Genomic DNA, 19,176 nt, shown 5'->3' with positions numbered 1-19,176 from the left:
AAACAGAGTGATGACTGAATAATCAAGCTGTGAATCGAGGTTTAGAGAGAAAATAATTACAGACCTTTTTCATTTGATTAATTTAGAACAGGACCAAATTAATATACTTGTGAATCTAAAACTAATCTATAAAACTCTGGAGCATAACCCCCCCCCCCCAAAAAAAAAAAAAAAAAAACCCCAGACAACTCAAGGGATGAACCACACATCTTTGTTGCAAGCTTATGGCAAAAGCACATTTGTTTCCCCCCCTTTTTAGTTTATCTGAAAAGATGTCAAAGACAACATTTTACAGGCATAAAGTAGTATTTCTGCATCAAAACGATGATTACAGTGTCCTTTTCATCTTACATCATTCATTACTCTTTTATTTGGTATTTAGAGTAAAATTACAGTAAATAAGGAGAAGTATCACACAAAATGAGTATAAACAGATTTATTTGAATCTCAGACAAAATCTTGAGTAATGCATCATGCATTCTGTAAAGTACACAGCATGCAACTACGTCTTTTCATATTTCGATTCCTTCCCAGAAACAGTATAATAACGTCCTTCCAGACAATTAAAACGTATTTTAAATTTACACTTTTACTGAAGCTCGTGCGGAACACACATTCCCTGATTACAACTTAAAGTTCACATGACATTCAACATAACAGTCTTCAGTGATCCAGGAAAATCACCTGAAGCACAGTACCAGTGGAATACTATGAATCGAGTCCAGTTGGAGCACAAGGCAAAACTCGGCAGTCACAGCCAACTGGCAAGACTTGTAATCTCACCAAACCCGAAGAACAGGACGGATTCTTCTCAGGACACATCTGCGTCCCAGCTGCCATCAGACATTAACCTTCACCTGCCATTTGTATGAGCTGTCTGGGTGGGTACAGCGTGTAGTTTATTATTTTTTCATGTTTATAGTTTAAACCTCAACACTGATGCGTTTGACAGAACATGTTAGTAAATACTCAAATTGATTAAATTCACACAAAAAACCCAAATCAACGACTAAAAGGTGTAATAGGGATGAGAATCTCCAAATGTTTTTAAGGCTTTTCACCTCATTTCCTCATGTGTTTGCATTTTGAGGAGTAAGACCCTAGCTCTAGGTTTTAGAGCAAAACTAATGTTACTCCCGTGTTGCTGCAGTAGCATCACTTTGACCACTTTCAAAGAAAATCCCTCATCTTGCCGTCCGATCACTCCAGCTCCTCACAAAACTTAGACTTAACCTCGCCAACAATCGCAGTAGATCTAATGATACTATATTTAGCCATTAAGACCACAGACCTAAGCATGATGGCACTGAGCTCAGCAGCATGAATCCCCTTTGGCTGGGGATCTTTGTCGTACTCGTGAAGTTCACTCGTCATCCCGAGTTAGGCTCTTCAGTTCAGAGCGGCATGCTCCACACGGAGCTGCTGCTGGTCGTACTCTGATATGAGCTTCTTGATGTGTGCCAGTTTGTTGTGCAAGTATTCACAGCGAGCCTTGTCCTGATTGTAGTTTGGGTTGGACTGTAGTGAGGAAAGGAAAACTTGATTATTTAAAAGCGGTGGTTTTTTTTAAAAAAAAGAAAAAAAAAAAAAAAGTGGGGAGTTTTAAGAAAGTCATTACCTTTTTAATTTTCCGATACTCTTGAAGAATTTGATTTCTAACTGTCTGCCAGGGATAAATACAGAAATGAAGATTAATTTAAATCAAGTCTGTGAAAAGTTGCAAAATAATCCTTATGTGACTATAAGATCACAGAAAAACTATAATACATCACTGTTTGTCTTCATGGTTTTGTTTATTAGGCTTCAGGAACCATGACCTAACAATTTCACCCCCCCAAATGCTGGTACAGGGGCCCCATTGTGTGTGAACGTTTGATATAGGAAAAATATGACTGAATTTGCCACATATACACGTCACTGCTCACTTTAATAAGTACACCTGTTCATCTGCTCAGTCTAATGAGCCAAAAATAAATCCTTCACCCATAGTGGCAATTCTGTAGGTGAAAATGTCTTAGTCATTGGGAATCCCCAAAGCACTCTAACATCAGTTAGAGTGCTTTGGGGATTCCCAATGACTTTACAGGCCCAACTGCTTCGGGCCAACAAGTATAAAGAAGAGCATTGCTGAATGCACTTGCAGCCTTGAGGCACATGGATTATAGAAGCAGAAGACCTAACTTGTTGCCACTACAGGAAACTGAGGCTACAATTTGCGTAAGTTTAACAAATTTAGGCGACAGGTCATATTATGGTGTGGGGGATATTTTCTTGATACATTTTGGACGTCCTAGGAACAACTGAGCATCATTTAAACAATACAGCGTATTTGAGTATTGTTACTAACCATGTCCCTCCCTTTATGACCACAGTGTACCATCTTCTGATGGCTGCTTTCTGGAGAATAACACACTGTCACAGAGCTCAAACATTATCAAACTGGTTTCAGTTGTCACTGCACTTAATTCTGCTTCCGGTCACCAGATTTCAATCCAATGAAGCACCTTTGGGATATGGTGGAACGGCAGATTGACATCATGGATGTGCAACCGATAAATCTGCAGTAACCGTGTGATGCAATCCAACACGGACCAAAATCTCTGAAGAATGAAACTATGCCATGAAGAACCAAGGCTGTTCTTAAGACCAAAGGGGGTCCAACCTAGTACAAGTAAGGTGTACCTAATAAAGTGGACGGTATGTGTCTAATGACTAACTACAAACAGCAAAGAAAGATGAGAGGATGTTTATGCAAACTTCCTCCATTTAAAAAAAAAAAAAAGAAAAATAAAGACTTTCTGTACATCTACCTTATATTTATGTGATTCATGGTGGAGTTGCTTGAGTTGTGTGTCCAAATCCATGAACTGCTGCGTCACGCTGTCAATGCGAGCGTGTAAATCTCGATACTCATTGTACTCCTTGTTAAAGTCCTGTTTGTAACTTTGTCTCTGCTCGTGGCTACAAATCACTGTGTACTTCCTGTGAAGAGGGCGGGAAAAAAGAAGAAAAGGAAATTATTGAATAAAAGTGCATTAAGACAAGTAAACAACCCCTTTTGACCATTGCAAATACTTGTTCAAATGAATGATGCTTACAATAAATAGTCTGGTGTGTCACTGTCCACTCGAAGTGCATTAGAGTCAAAAAAAATGTCAGCCGGCTCTGAAAGAAAAACAGAAACATGTCAGCTAAGTGAAAAACTAAACAAGCAGCACATGTGCTGATGAGTCAGCAGCCATTAGGCCTCACCTGTGCAGTCCAGAGAGGCTTTGCTGTTTGGATGCTCTGAGCTGGGTCTTTTTCTTTTCTCCATCCTGTCTCTCTTCTTATCCTTCTCCTTGACAAATGAATACAAATCCAAATTAGCAATGTGTCACATCAAATGGAATAACTATTAAAAGACAAATAAGGAGCAGTTTCTCACATGGTCTCTGTGTTTGTGTTTGCGCTTCTTCTTTTTTATTGTATGTTTGGTAAGATCTGGCACCGTTAGAAGGGACGGGGGGCGATCTGAGTTATCCTGAGGGTGATCTTGTGGAATTTCGGGTTCTTTCGGGGGAGCGTGAGGTGGTTCTAACCTTTTAGCCACCTTTTCTTCCTGCTGACAGACTGCTGACAAGGAGTCAATAAGTCTCTGAGGATCAAGCGATACTCTTTGCTTGTCATCTGCTGTGATGTCCTCGTGAGCTTGTTTAGAAGGCCTCGTTTTTGACTTGTCACTGGCTGCTTTGCTGGAAAAATGGGAAATCCTGGGCTTCTTGGAGGCCAAAGGGTCAGTGTATTCCTCTGGCAGGGAATGCTTTGGACGGTGTGCTGGCGAAGAGTTGGGCGTGTCTCGCAGTGGGCTGACCTGGGCCTCAGGGACAGCGAGGAGGTTCTGTTGCGGTTGAAACAGTCGCCTGCACAGAAAACACAGGGCATCAGCTTTAATTAGCATTTCCCTGGAATCCATTCTTCTTTCTTGCATGTGCTGTACAGTGCAATGCAACAGCAGAGCCCTCCAGATAAACACATAATAATATGGTAAAAAAAATAAATGATGCAAGTGTTAAATGTTTAAAAAGTCTAAATCAAAAGCACCACAATGCTATGCTTTTAGAAGCTGCCTTTATTTCACTCTGTGATCAAACATATCCCATAATTCCCCTGACTCTCCTTCTTGGTTAAATAGGCTTTACAGAGCCTGGAGGTGTCCAGTGGCTCATTGTCCTGTTATTTAAATAAATAAATGTCCCACTAAACAAACCAGATGGGATGACGTGTTGCTGCCAAATATGTTGTTTAAATTTTGCACTGAATCCTGAATAAGTCGCCAACACCATCACACCTCCTCCTCCATGCTACGTAGTGGGACCCACATATGCAAATACCATCCGTTCACCTTCTGCTTCAACCATACAGGCCTAATTCATGCAGTCTCCTCCGAACGGCTGACGGTGTCACAGATCAGATAATTAAACTCTAAGATGTGGCCTCTTGCTAACTGAATTTATCCGCAGCACCAGAGCACTCGCTGTGAGAATAAGTTTCATCAGTGCCTTCGATCGCTGTGCAACTGCATTTGAAGAGAATTTCAAACTAAGACTGGTTTATGCAACCTGAGTGCTTCCTTCTGTATTATGAGTAACTACAACAGTTGAATAGGGATGTTTGCTGAATACGAACACCATCTCGGCACAATTCAACCAAGATGATATGAAGCTGGCATCAAGGATGATCATGAATGGCTTGGCACAAAAAAAGGGAACTGATTAATTTTTTTAAATGTCGATCGTTATCATCAGCCAAACTGTTACGGTAAACTTTCATTTTGGTTCAGAATTTCACAATCGCTGCATCTTCTGTCCAAATATGTCATTTCATACTCTCGAATTATCACAGCAGCTTAAAAAAAAGAAAAAAAAAACCTACATATGCAGGTCTGAACTGTTGCTGCCAGTGTAACGGTTGCTTTACATAAACATGCAAAAAGATTTTTTTGAAACTGACTCTATTTACAGAAACACAAATTTGAGAAATTACATCACTGCAGAAAAGCAACCTGTAACCCTCAAAAACACTTAGACATAATCACTGAACTCTGAAAATTTTGCCACTTTAGTGATTTACAAAGTGATGAAAATGAACTAAAATGCCAGTTATTTCCATTCCTTAAGCTTAACAAATTATAATGAAGAAACGTAGGGCCTGAGAGCTCTGCAGTAGTCATAAAGTATGAAAACAGCAGCAGGCACATCCTTATCTAAGTTACCTGACAAGGATGCGCTTGAGGAGCTGCTGGTCTCCAGAGGTGTAGCCGGGCCAGTCCTTCTGCAGCTCCTTATACAGACTGTCCTTCAGAACATATGTGCTGTCTCTACTATTAAGCTGAGCGACCTGAACACAAGCATGCACAAAAACAGGGGAGAAAAGACTTAAGACAATTGTTTTTGAGGAGTTGACTTAAGAGTTTGATTCCCAAACTGATCCATGTGTGTTCATATTCTTTACAGATTTGTCAAAGGTTGCAAAAACATAATCTTGATATTAAGGAAACCAAGAGTCACGTGCATAAAGGCAGTTTTAACACAGTCTAATGCTTGCATGTTATGTTTGTATAAAACTGGAACAGAAATACCTCCATTAGTACAGAGTTCAGCATGTTTTTGTCTCCTGCTGTCAGCCCGTCTTTCTGCAGCCTCAGGATCAACTCGGGCCTCCTGTATGGCCTTAGAGCCAGCAGGTGCATTACTCTCTCCCTGAGGGGCTTCTCTTGCAAATCACAACTGCTTCTCCTGTTTGATGCACAGGCATCTTTCTTCGGCTTGGACGCACCGACTCCCTTCTTAATGTTGCTGAGAAGAGACGAGTGTTTTGGCTTGGTGAGTCTGGCCAGAGCAGGGGCTGGGGCTCGCACTGTTACCTTCTTGCCTTCAAAGAAACAGGACATTTTTTTACATCAATGACATCAGGGGAGCACTTCCTGAGATTTCAATCATCAAAAATAACCTTGTGCTTCATTTCCTAACATGTATTGCTATTTCCAGACAGAGAAGCAAAATCAGATACTGAGGGGGAAAAGGACTTTCTTCCTGAACTTTCTCCAAAAGCAGAGATGTGGAGAAACACAAAGACAAGACCTCATTTCACCTTTCAGAAACCCACATTTAGGTTACGAAGCTGCATGCACACGCATCTCAGCGAGCAAAGCCTGCTGTCTAATTTAAGAAGTAACCACATGGTTGCACAAGCCTGTTGTAAGGAAGTTTTTTTCTCTTTTTAAGGCTTCCTCTGAAATGACAGAATCAACAAAACCCATCTACATATATACGCGTATATTTATGTGCCCTTTCGGTGAAAGCAGTTGAGACTCAGGCTATAATATATCAGTTCATACGGAAATGGTTTGGTGGTTTGTTAAAAAAAAGCTAAATCATTGGTTTCATCATGCACATTCATGTTTGAGGAACATGTGCAGAACGCAGTTTCTGTATGTGCATAGAGACCATGTATTCTTTAAAACCACTGTATCACATATAGAAAGTTTACAGATAGCTACACAAAAGGACAAAACATGCAGGAGAAAACAAGACAGGCCGTTACCATGTCACTGGTTACTACACATGTTGCCAAGGCAACCAATGCAATATGGCTGTCTGTGCTTATAAGCACAGAACAAATTTTTCTTCAGGCCAATCTTCTCGCTTAGCTGGAGTTATCTGTTGTATAACAGAGTACGCTCTGTGGACGTGCAAGTGTTTTCTATACTTCATACCCTGGTAGCGGCTTCCGTGTTTGATGACAATGGCCCCTCGGCTGCGCGTCTCCTCCTCGGCTTGGGCCATGCTCTGACGAGCTTTATCGTACGACTCATCTGTGGCTTTGACTGTCATCTTCTTCTGAATCACCCCGAGACATGACAGCTCCTCGGCGGCACTGAGAGGAGGAGAGAAGACAGCGTGTACAGACAGCGACCTGACAGTGCTTTAACGACTCCTTGCAAAGGTTATCCGTGTCAAATAAAAGATTGTTTCTCAGGACGCAGTTGCTTTAGGTAGTGTTCAGTTAGATGCATGCTGGACTACTTGTCTGCCTCGCCAATACATGACATTTAAATCCACTTCAGTGCATTTCTATGCTTATGCAGTCGGGAACCCTGAGTTTTCTCTGGCATTTAAAGGCAGAGAAACGTTAGCAGCAGGGTAACTTTCACACAGCAGCAGGGGGGCAGAGACATTTGAAAAGATTAATACTCATTGAGGCAGTCAGTTATTTCTACATCTATAATACTAAGTAAACATATAATCATTTAACCACCTCAGACAAAACAATACAGTTAAAGCCTTACAACTCTATTTTAATCTGAAAACCCTTCCTATATCGAAACTGATGCTTTTTGCTGCCTTTACCTGGTGCTGAGCTGTTTGATGCAGTCAAAGCTTCCGTGGGGATTATCACGGGCAACATTAGTTACACCAAAGGTGAAATTCCTGACTTCATCTCTATTTTCCGAACAAGGGATGGTGATTCTCTGTAATATGAATAGGGAAAGAAGAAAAAGAGCAGATTGAGATTGAAAGATTGAGATTTATCAGCTTTAAAATGTGTTAGGATCGCTTTGTGTCAGCAGTAAGACGTCCTTCTTACCCCTTCATTTCCACTAAAACAGATGGTGGGTTGGGCCGACCAGCCCTGTGGTGGGGGGGGGGGGGGGGAAAGAAAGAAAGAGAGAAAACATTAGATGTGTGCATCTTTAAAACCCCACAAGCATTAACATACTGACTCGTTTTCTCACAACCCTCTTTGTATGAGTGCTTCATTTGCTAACGTTGACAACGTCAAACAAATGCTTAACCTTAAACTTGTGGAGTCCAGTTATAATAGTTTCCACAAGGTTAGCAGATGCCACAAGTATAGTAAAACAAGCCCACACATATACATATAGAGCAGGGCAGTAGAGGATGTTTTGTGGTCTGCACTATTCATCTGAATGCTTCTGGTGGTTTTCTGGCTGCTAGTAGCCCATTTTCATTTTGTTTTGTGTACTGTTATTCTTCGTAATTGTGAACAGCATTTCAGAGAATTTTCCAACATCTTTTTTTCTCACAACCCCACACCAGCTTGCAAGTGAAGGTAGTATCCCTTCTTTTGCAGCGGCCCAGTAAGGGTCTGATTACAGGTCTCAAGTGCTACAGTTGGAAGATTATTTATGTATTCATTTATTTATTTATTTTTGAACAGGGTTATCGATTTAGAAAGATGTGAGCTTTCCTAATTAGCTCTTAACCTGCATAGTGCACACCAACTGTATATAAGATATAAGACAATGCTGTTGTGACATCATCCATTGGTTAGTGAGGCCCATCCCTCTCTTGCTGTCTATAAACAGCGAGGGATATGATGGAAAAACAAGGGAGATATGCCACTTTACTGTCCCTCTGGACACTTATTGAATCGTGCTGTATTGAATAAGCTGTGAAACTAGTAATTGAAACCATAAAGTTATCAGACAACCATATAATAAGGGTACAGATCAAGTGAGCAGCAGGGTCATTTTCCAATAGACTTCTAGAACTGGACTTCTTCCTGAAACTAGAAAAGTCACCTCCTGCTGGCCATTAAAATGAATGCATGTTAAGTCACTGTTAAGCTCTGTACTTGCTTCACTTTCACCACCCAGAAGCTACTTCCCCCTCCTACTTAGGAATCCGAAAGAGAAAAAGAAACCCTACACCCATTGCGTTCATATCAAGAACAAACCCAGTCCTATTAATAAACTCAGGATATTAAACAAGCATGTCAGGTATTATTTGAGTGCTCAGTTCCCATTTAAACAGATGGGTACATGCACCATTGTCTGCTCCAGGTCCTGCTGCTCCTCCATCCCCTTGCACTGGCTAAGGTCAATAAGCAGCTCCACAGATAAAAATATGATGAAACACAGTATCATCTCTCACAGGGAGCGAACTAGCCAAAGTGACACGTTTGCAGCAGGGATGGAAAGTATGTGATGACTCGATTCTGACCTTTGCATAAGTCCACCTGTTGATGAGTGCAGAGAAAGTGAGGTGGCTGCTAGTACAGAGTAAGGTGTGGAGGTGTTTTTTGGGTTTTTCTTTTTTGGTATCTGTGATCCAGCCAAGTAGGATTTGAATAGACATGCTTAAAGCTAAATAAAGAACCTAAATGCATGCTCAGAAACACTGATATATGCATATTACAGCCTGCTCCTCATCAGGTGCTTTCCCCCCTCGATCTCATCACAGCTGTATTACGCTGAAAGTGAGGACATGACATGAGCAGCGTGGTTTCCACCTTTCATCAGAAAAGCTTGTAGCTGTCATTTCTTCACTGAGGAGTTTCCTATCTGTATTAGGAGGAATTAGTGCATTGAGGAAGTGTACATGACTGTTCTCTGCTTTACACTTCCTGCAGCGTCTGATTCATTTATGATTAACTGGGTCAAATGTTTGCCTGAGTTCGTCCATCTGTCTTCTGATCTTTATGATATTCAGCAAATTAAAAAAAGAAAAATAAATCACACAAGTACTCCATGTCTTTAAATCCAATTCAGAATATCCTCCCACAACTAACCTCCCTTCCTCCCCCCTACACACACAGCCTGTCCTCCTTTTTCCTTTCTCCTCTCCTCGACCCCGGCACTGATTAGCATTCCTAGTACTTTGCCAGCAGCTTGTGAGCAGTGGGCCAGCAGCTCGTTACAAACATCAGCACACAGGGAAACGCTTCTGCGTTGTATTATGCAACATGTATTTCCATTTCATAGCTTGAAAAGGGGGGAGCTTGTAGGAGTCAACAACCGGGGAAGGTAGTGGTGAACTTCGGCCGAAATTTAAAGCACACACAAAAAACAAACCCGCGTTTAGTATCACTTCGTCTTTTCCTTTGTTAAAAAACCCAAAAATTGTTCCTTTGACAAAGTGGTACGTTAAATTTAAATGTCAGTGTACTTAACTGTAATTATTTGAAGAGAAAATACTTTAGAAAATGACCCACCTTGCCGTTTTGGAAGGTATTAATGGCTGTTGCCGCGCTGTCAGTGAGTTTTACGTGAAAAACGGAGATGTTACCGCCGCGGCTCAGTTTGCCGCTGGACAGCCCGTAACACTGGTTCTCCTTTAACGCCGACATGCCGCCGCAAATCCCGCCCTGCCAGCCTTATTCCGGACCGCACGAATCCGACATAAATAAACAAACATTGGCCAGACGGTCCGGAGAGAGAAAGAGCTGAACTGCACCGTGTGGCTGCTCCTCCGCCGCGCGCTATTCTGGAGTAGATCGCATTACGTCATGACGGCTGAAGTCAGAGCACATTTTATTGGCCCACCGACATAAATAAACCATTACGTAGGGCTTTACGTAACCACCTCTACTGTTTTTTTCTACTTCCCCTCTCACTATGCTAATTCTCTTTCTTTGGCATGATGAGGGTACTTTGCACAGTGAGTGCGAGGACACAGGTGATTTTGTTTCAGCGATTTATAAACGGCTGGATGGAGATTTATCTGAGCGAAATACTGATACAAGTATTATTAATTTACGCTGATTTTTTGGGTACTTTTTTACATGTCAAGAATAAAAGGGTGTGAGCAAGACAAACCTAATATTTTAAGCAATGATTGCTATCCATATAGAATAAACAATGTGTTTAGAAATGAGGAAGTTAGGATGTCTGGTTAGCACGTTTGTGCACAGCTATAGAGAGGAAGTAGGTTTTCTCTAACCACCTTTTCTTTTAAACTACATTACAATTTGAGTACAATTTGACTAACTGACAACTACTCTGTTGTAAAAGCGGACTACACATTAAAGTTCCAGTATATTAAAACAAATCTCACCACAACTCTCAGCTTAGATTAAACAAAAATGGGATGCAAAATGGTCACAAGCCATTACATGATATTCCTAATATATGACAACATTAAAAATATCATGTGTTTATGGCGACCATTAACAAAACGTGTGCTTTGCCTGTGTTGTGCATGTAAAAGTTAATCTTAAATCTACATCCACCTGTGGAATCAGACAGACTAAGAGATCTGTGATGTATACTCAGGTTAGTGGCGACAGCAGTACAAGTGTTGAGACATCTCTCATTTCTTAATAGTCTGCGTCCAAGGAGCCAGACTTTCTTGTAATTTTAAAAAAAAAATTGGCTTGAGCAATATTTCATCAGGCTCTCTGTAGGTCTTTTAAATGTTTTCATCAGACATTGGCTGCTTTTTCACTGATTTTCAGTCCATTCCTTGCACCTGATCATTTTCTGATGAATGTTTATGTTTGTTCTTGTTTGTTAAGCTGCTTAACACTGACCTTCGAATCATTCAAGTATAAAAAAAGGCACCTAACTCAAGGGACGGACTGCTGTTGTGACGACACGTAACAGACATCTTAGCAAAGAACCAATTTTACATTATATCTTTAGACACGTGTCTCTAGCCGCCTGTTGCAAAACAGAATTTGTGCAATTTTTTTGGGCTGAATCACCGCTACAATGCTCACAATTACAACTCTAAGTGATGCATTTAAATTTTTTGACTAGTAACATCAAGATATAAATGTGGCACCATGTGACAGTTCAACACGTGCTGAAATATAATGCAGAGTGGCTCTGAGGGAATCTACATTCTCAGCTTTTCTTGGTGGATTTTGTCGCTGCTGAGTCACACATATAGAGATAATTTAGTCTTCTGTGTTTGTCTTTTTCCAGCTGTGAGAGACCCAGTGAAACAATTCCAGAAACCAAATGCTTCCCAGCAAATTTTAACAAGATAATGTTGTATTTTTAGGTGTTAATAATTACAATCTTAATGATTTAATTTTGCCTATTTTAGTTAGATGTGGTGGACATGTATCACTGGAATTTCCCTTGAAGGGCTTATTTAGGAGGTGGTTGTCATTTCACATTGGTGTAACCATGACAAAATGATGTTACTAGGTACTCATTCAAAATGTGCCTCTTCAGAATGCTGCAGCATGAGTGAGTGTTGAAGTCATTCCCAGCAGGAGGAATGGGGTGTGTCAGGCGATGCAATGACTCAGTAACACTGCATTTTGGACTGCAATCCATATATATGTATCTAAATGGATATTAAATGCTCAAGCTGATATTTCACATTGTTTTGCACACAGCTTGTCACACACACAGATGAAGTTTTCATTTAACATATGCATCTTTGGGAAAGTGAGCCAGCTGACATTTACTATAGATAGCACCCCAAAAAACTTTGACAGATAATACGTTTGCATACAGTTCAAAACCAGCCTGTTGCTCTATTACATCTCTGTAGATAGAAGACAAGATCTTTAAGGATTTTGCATGCTGAGATAACCTTTTCAAAAAGGGAGATGATTGCTGCTTTTTGAGGCTCTACTGTGTAGTAAAGCTTTTAGCCCTCAATACTAAAAATAATGTAAATACCATAAGACACAGTGCTGCTTGTTTCACACTGCCTTATAAACATGTTATACATGCTGCTTTTGCTCCGGGCTAAATCTGTTTGCTTGACCTAATTGTGGTTTGGCCCAAGTACACAACCGGTGTGCAATTTTCTGAAATGTTTATCTACTGTCTCTTCCTCCTTCTTTCTCTCATTCAAATCAAAAGTATGTACACAAAAATGAAAGTACACACACTTTCATTCATAACATTTTATGTGTCGGGACATAAAAATACAATTTTACCTTCGGCAGGTCGGATCAACTACATAACACAACAAGTAATTATATATTTAACAAAAATTCAGCCACTTTGCAGGAGCAGTATACAAAAACTAAATGTAAACACCAGCCAGGTGCTGCTAATCAAATGCACTCGATTATCCAATCATCAGTAAGTGTGAGCACCTCTATTATATCCAGATTCTTTCTGATTTATAGTCTTAGCTCTCACCAGTTTTATTTGACACAGTTTGATTAACTGAATTCATTTGTATTTCAATCAAAAGTTCAGTATTGGAAGCAGTATTACACTCATCTGCATTTTCATACACTCTCCTTCATATTTGAGGTTTTATATATCAACATATCTTAAAATTAGCTAAATACAATCTCGTATGAACAACAAATTACATTTTATTTTACATGTAAAATATAAAAATATAGTACAACTTTACTGCTTCTACAGGAATTAAGAGGGTAGGTTGTGAGCGTCTCTATAAAAAAAAGCAGAAGTCATTGCTTTGAAGAAGCAGTTGTTGCTGCCTGTCAGTCTGGGAAAGGTTACAAAGTTTTCAATTTGAAAGATTATTCACAAAATATTCAAGATAACTGTATCACCCTGAGAGGGAATGTCCCGACCTGACCGAATTGACCTTGAGGACAGATTGTGTAATACTCAAAGAAACTGCAAAAATACAAAGAACTACATCTCAGACTCTACAGGCCTCAGTTAGCATCTTAAATATTGAAGTTCACGACAGTACAGTTAGAAAAAAGACTGAAAAGGTATGATTTGTTTAGAAGAAGCGAAAGCCTCTTTTCTGTAAAAAAGAAAAACGGTCCTCCACCAGGATGATTCACTTAATTGTTCACTGGTGTAACTATTAAGTAGGTCAATGACCTACTTAATGGTCATTGTAGTAGGTCTGAATAATGTCACATTATATCCTAATGTGTTGTTCTTTTGAGGTCATATTTACCTAATTTATCCCGATAAGAACTGTATAGGTGTACTTCTTTTTACCATGACTGTATATTAACAGCCGCTTAGTGCTCTGAAAGAACAAAAGATTAAAATACAAACAACAGAAGTGCGTCAAAAATGTTCTGATACAAATGAGCTGCCATGAGTTTAATGTGTGAGCCTGCTTAGCCTTAGTTCGGTTTCTCATCTATGTCTCCCTGCCAGTGTTTGAACACAGATGGTCTCAAAGCAGATGAGAACTGTTCAAAGCTGACTCATATCAAAGGCCCTCTGGCTCTTTTGAAGTGTAGTGTTTGCAACAGGTGACATTTTGGGCTTAAAACCATTTATGACTTTGAACAGTAGCCGTGGGCTGAACCTCCCTTTGACCCAGAAGGTAAGGAGAGGACAGATCAGGACGGAGGGAGACAGAGACCGAGGGAGTACATGAAAGTTAGTATCCTATCACTTCATGTTCGGCTGATTGCTGCAGGCCAGCGACACGAGGACGCTTCATGCAGAAAACCAAGCTAGTAAAGAATCAGGATAAAATTCGGAGCAGGGTAGTAGGGTTTTTTTTTTTGCATCGTATCTAGATAACTTGAAGATGACTGCTGTCTTTGTGTTTTGTTGAAGAAGACAGACTGAACAGAAAAATTAAGGTAAGAATGATGTTGAATGTAGGTACTTTGTAGATACTCTGCTCATCCATTAAAAATTTCACTGATATTAGAAGAAAATTTTAAAATGACATAAGGAAGAAAATCGAAAATCTTTCCCCAGTCTTCTTTAAATTTACTTTTTATAAGTATCTCTGTTGCTTGCACACCTCTGATGTAGAATTTCTGCACATCTGAATGAGCGACAGGTGCATGAGAGGACGACTGCTGACACAGACACTAAATAGCCAAAAGCATTCACTCATCTGCCTTCATGCACATATGACAGCCCATCCTTATCCAAGGATTTAATATGATGTCGGCCCACTTTGTAGCTAAAGTAGCTTCAACTCTTCTGGGTAGGCTTTCCACAAGGTTTAGGAGTGTTTATGGGAATTTGTGATAATTCTTGCAGAAGCATATTTGTGAGGTCAGACACTGATGTTGGATGAGAAGGCCTGGCTCGCAGTCTCTGCTCTAATTTATCTCAAATGTGTTCTGTCTGGTTGAAGTCAGGACTCTGTGCAGGCCAGTCTAGTTCTTCCACACCAAACTCGCTCATCCGTGTCTTTATGTTACCTGGTTAGTGCACTGGTGCACAGACATGTGGGAACAGGAAGGGGTCATCACTAGAAAAACATTCTCTATGCATGCTTCTTGAACTAATCAGGTGAACATATGAAGTTTGCAGGTCTGTAGAGATTGACTCTGCAGAAAGTTGAGGACTTAATTTTAAACACCTGTGGCCATGGAAGTTATTGGAACACCTGAATTCAATTATTTGGATGTATGAGTGAATACTTTTGGCAATATAGTGCATGTGCATGTCATAGTAATCCAATTAGTGCTCTGATTACAGGATTGAGGCATTTCTGCATCTATATATATGATATGATGTTATAAGTATCAGAATGATAAATGACTGAATGCCCTACAGCGGCGATGTTGGACCCTCTGTCAGACTGTAGCCCGCTCATCAGTGCAGCATCCTCTGGGAAGCTCCGTCTGGTCCGTCTGCTGGTAGACGGTGGAGCAGAGGTAAATGGGCGCAACCCTAAAGGAGAGACAGCTCTGCTGGCTGCCTGCAAGGCCCTGAGAGGGGAGCCTGCTGGGTCTGAGACAATTAAGCTCCTCACATACCTCCTCCAGAACAAGGTCAGTCCTCAGTGACAAATAGTCACCATTAAATACAGACACTTGAATGTAAACATGTGCATACAAGTTCAGCAGTTTATTGACTTAGGTGTATTTTTAATGCATAAAAAACTGTACTTGCTCTAAGAGAGGAGAACTTTTAATGCATAGTAAACAGGCTTGTGATCTATCCAGCTCTGCTTGTGTACCCCATCCAACTAAAAGGGTGTTCCTGAACATGCTGGCACCGGAGAACAGAATATAACACACTGTGAGTCACAGTTGAGAGCCACAACACAAAAGCAACAGTTCCAGATCAGTTCTAATTAAGAGAGCATTAGCCAAATTGCACAGAGTTCTGCTAAATTTGGTTTCTATAAAATATACACTTGAGCTTTCCGAGTGACTCCTAACACCGGACCATGTCCCTTCTGGGATAACCATTTATCACTGAATTAATCACTCAATTGGATCTTTTGCACTGATCAGGCAGATCCTAATGCACAAGACCGGGCGGGGCGTACTGCGCTGATGTACGCCTGTATGGAGCGTGCGGGAGCTCAGGTCGCAGCCACACTACTTGCTGCAGGAGCCGACCCAAGCATGGAGGATTACTCTGGAGCCTCAGCTTTGGTCTACGCCATCAACGCGCAGCATCAGCCTACTCTGAAGGTTAGTAAGGAGCAAAGAAAAAATGAAATGAAGTGTGAATCAATACATTTAAAGGATGGAAGAGGATATTATGAGGTTTTGCATTGTTTATAAGTTAGGGTTTTAACCCTATACCATCCTAAGATGGAGTTCATTTCAATTAATTGATATAATTTAGTTCATTTTAAATGATTATCATTAAAACTACCAGGATGTAATAGAACTCCAAAAGAAGGAGATTTCAACACCTCCACAAGACCTGTAAAGTTACTTTACCAGCATTCTTGTACTTCAGGTATTGATGGATGCATGTCAGGTCAGAGGTCGTGACATCATCATCATTGCCACGGAGGTGGGTGTGCATGGAGGCCCTGTGACCAGACGCTATCTGAATGTTCTCCCATCCCCAAACACCTCACCGGTGTCCTGCATGTCCCCATCTGACATAGTCCTGAAGACAGGCTCGCCAAACTCACCCGAGGGCGAAAACATCTTCAACTTCAGAGCAACAAGTGAGTAATGAGCTTTGTTTACAGGAAAATGCCTTGGTTTAATTGAATTATGGTGTATCCCACACCAGCAGGCTGTACACTGAAATGGCTGTACACCTTCAATGTCTTAAATAAAAAGAACTGGGTGCATACATTTGAATTTATTTTGGAATTTCTCTAATCCCCAAGTTATTAAGACATATCTGAATAACTTGTACTTACATACAACCGTTTGAACTGATGATATTGGAATATGCAGTTGTTTAGAAATGGCTCAGAGAGACATTACCAGTTTGTTTGAATCTTCAGTTCTATTTCTTAGATCTTCAGTGAGTTCCTTGTATACTTGAAAAAAAACTTGTGCATCCAATTCTTGTTTTTTAAAGTCAATAAAGATGTCTGCTGTATAATCATTCCACCCTGGAAAAAGCAGAATTCAAAGGAAATCATTAAAAGCCGAAAATGATCTTGACAGCCATGCCCGTGATGACTCCATGTAAACTTCTGACCACAACTGTATTTAAAGACACTGACACGACTGTTGGTTTTAGTTAAAGTTCCAACAAAGCTGCACTTCTGACCACACCAAACCAGTCAGAACTGCTACTGCAGCCCTCACGGCATTTTCCATCTGAACAGAAACATTTCATCACAGGACGAGTTCTGATTTTCAGAGACGCTTCTCTTTAAAGGATTAGCGGACCCGATCCATGTCAACAAAACACTCCCCCCACAGCATAACGGATTCCCTAACCGGCTCTGAATAATATTATCAGAGTTGTCTGGCTATACCGCCTTAAAACAGATCAATACTGCAATCTCTATATGCAGACACTTGCCTCTCCTGGATAATAGCAGATCAGCACTGAACAAAAACAAGTCTAGACAGATGAGAATAAATGCCTTGTGGTTGAAATCATTAGCTGCACGCTCATTCCCGAGGAGAGAAAATGAACATGTGTTGCCAGGGTGAGTGAAGCTTGTAATGAAGGAAGCTACAGGTCCCGTCTATGAACTCGATTTGTACCATAGAAGCAGAGTGAATAAAGACAGATGGTTGTTATGGGAAAGATGTGTCATGTGAGGGTAAGTGATGAACTGGGGAAAACCTGGCTGAATATTTTTAGAATTTATAGCACACGCTATGCACAACATATTTATATGAATGTGTAGCTTTGCCTCGCTTTATTCTGGACTGAAATAGGATGGATTGCCATGGCTTCCTACGTGGCACTGTGAGAGGTGTTCAAAGTGGGCAGATGTAAATCACAGGGACAGAGATATCACAATGTGACGACTGCTGCAGCTTATATCTTCTAAACAAGACATTATCAGTGACTTTTATCATAGATGTTCACCTTTTTTAAGACACTATATTGGTAGATTAAAAGCCTTATATGTATCCAACAGGGAGCCAGCTTTATGACAAATATGAAGAAACATTACAGCAACAGAGAAAGGATGCCTCTTCTCAACAGCTTCTACATCTATGATTTTAACCCCTAAAACTGACTTCTTTTCTTCCTCCAGGCCAACGAGGAAGTAGCAGCAGCATTAGCAGCAGACGTCCCTCCTGTGAACCACTGAGCCGGTGCAGCTCTCCCCCTCTCAGACAGAGAATATCATCTGAACCCTGGCTAGCGATTCACAACCTGGCCTGTCTGAACAGAGCTTATGAGGAGGGCAGGAGGGAGAGGAGCCCACAGGAGGAGAGAGACAGAGAGGATTTGAGAGGGGAGAGAGGAAGGAGTAAGGGTGAGGAAAAGGAGGAAGAAGAAAAGGAGTCCCATTTTGATCAGTCCAGAGTGGAAGAGAGGAGAAGAGGCAAGGTTCAAAGGAGAGATAACGGATATGGAGGAGAGGATTACAGCCGCAGCCATGAGGATTTCTCTTTGAAGACTTCTCATTTTGTCGTCTCGCTCACTGAGATGAGCTCGACTCATGCAACGCCCGGCAGCGTGGTCCTCAAACGATGTGTCACTCCTGCAGGGTCACTCTCAGACAAAAAGCTCCCCACCGGCCTGCCCCCTCACTCCCAGCTCCGCAGGAATACCCTCCCCTCTGTCACAGTCGACCCTCCTCTACTTGACCTCCCTCCTTTGGGAAGCCAATCCACATCTCACCTCCAGGTTCCAACCCAGGTTTCACCAGCCAAAAGCAGAACCATGGTGTTTCTGCCTCACCCACCCAGCTCCTCTCCTCCCTCTAGAGCATCAGTGAGGCCAGCTCTACTCCCTCCACTGCCCTCAGCTTCCTCCGTCACCTCACTGGTTCCTCCTTCTGCCTCCTGCTACAACGAGAGAAACAGGAGGTCACTGCGTCGTCACTCGGTGCAGCTTGAACAGCTAAAAGGAGGAACACGGATGAACTATTTAGAAATGTGAGACCATATTATATTTGAAGGATAATGGTCCCAGCGTCATTTTTACAAGTTAGGTTCACCAGTACTTGGACTAGTTTTAGCCTCTACTGTATAATCATGGGAAGAGAAAAGTTTGGAGAAGGAACTGTCTCAAACAAGAAGTTTGAGACAGGCCAAAGCAAAAAATTTTATAAATATAATTGAAAGAGCCAAAGGTAATGGTAAAATTATCTGGCAACACTTAAATAAATT

At 41.1% G+C, this 19,176-nt stretch overlaps 2 protein-coding genes across 2 annotated transcripts; one reads left to right on the top strand and one right to left on the bottom strand.

The window, feature by feature from the left end:
* Window positions 1-421: 421 nt before the first annotated feature.
* On the bottom strand, window positions 422-10,272 carry LOC146686303 (RNA polymerase II elongation factor ELL-like). Its single transcript, XM_085442409.1, has 12 exons — window positions 10,000-10,272; window positions 7,630-7,674; window positions 7,392-7,513; window positions 6,758-6,918; window positions 5,621-5,913; window positions 5,255-5,379; window positions 3,428-3,902; window positions 3,253-3,340; window positions 3,099-3,165; window positions 2,811-2,982; window positions 1,619-1,663; window positions 422-1,518 (listed from the first exon to the last, which is right to left on the bottom strand). The coding sequence occupies exons 1-12, from the start codon at window positions 10,132-10,134 to the stop codon at window positions 1,390-1,392; spliced, it is 1,857 nt and encodes a 618-aa protein (XP_085298535.1). The 5' UTR covers window positions 10,135-10,272; the 3' UTR covers window positions 422-1,389.
* Window positions 10,273-15,228: 4,956 nt separating this feature from the next.
* LOC146686302 (ankyrin repeat domain-containing protein 34C) lies at window positions 15,229-18,946 on the top strand. The gene is made up of 4 exons (XM_085440978.1): window positions 15,229-15,441; window positions 15,910-16,092; window positions 16,367-16,583; window positions 18,093-18,946. Exons 1-4 carry the CDS (start codon window positions 15,229-15,231, stop codon window positions 18,944-18,946), a joined length of 1,467 nt encoding a protein of 488 aa, XP_085297104.1.
* Window positions 18,947-19,176: the final 230 nt, after the last annotated feature.

Source organism: Copadichromis virginalis, linkage group LG19 (assembly GCF_057382275.1).
Source record: "Copadichromis virginalis isolate Kocher_CV1m ecotype Utaka linkage group LG19, C_Virginalis_male_GT1.1, whole genome shotgun sequence".
In the NCBI taxonomy this organism is placed as follows: Eukaryota; Metazoa; Chordata; class Actinopteri; order Cichliformes; family Cichlidae; genus Copadichromis; species Copadichromis virginalis.
This window is presented reverse-complemented; position numbering and strand designations above follow the sequence as displayed.

Excerpts from the sequence above, each read along its gene's own strand:
- LOC146686303 (XM_085442409.1), bottom strand. The coding sequence starts at position 10,134 with ATGTCGGCGTTAAAGGAGAACCAGTGTTACGGGCTGTCCAGCGGCAAA. Across the intron at positions 5,914-6,757 it reads ACACGGAAGCCGCTACCAGG|GCAAGAAGGTAACAGTGCGA; the intron begins GTATGAAGTATA and ends GTTTCTTTGAAG. Across the intron at positions 1,664-2,810 it reads ATGAATCACATAAATATAAG|ACAGTTAGAAATCAAATTCT; the intron begins GTAGATGTACAG and ends TATCCCTGGCAG.
- LOC146686302 (XM_085440978.1), top strand. The coding sequence starts at position 15,229 with ATGTTGGACCCTCTGTCAGACTGTAGCCCGCTCATCAGTGCAGCATCC. Across the intron at positions 16,093-16,366 it reads AGCATCAGCCTACTCTGAAG|GTATTGATGGATGCATGTCA; the intron begins GTTAGTAAGGAG and ends CTTGTACTTCAG. Across the intron at positions 16,584-18,092 it reads CTTCAACTTCAGAGCAACAA|GCCAACGAGGAAGTAGCAGC; the intron begins GTGAGTAATGAG and ends TTCTTCCTCCAG.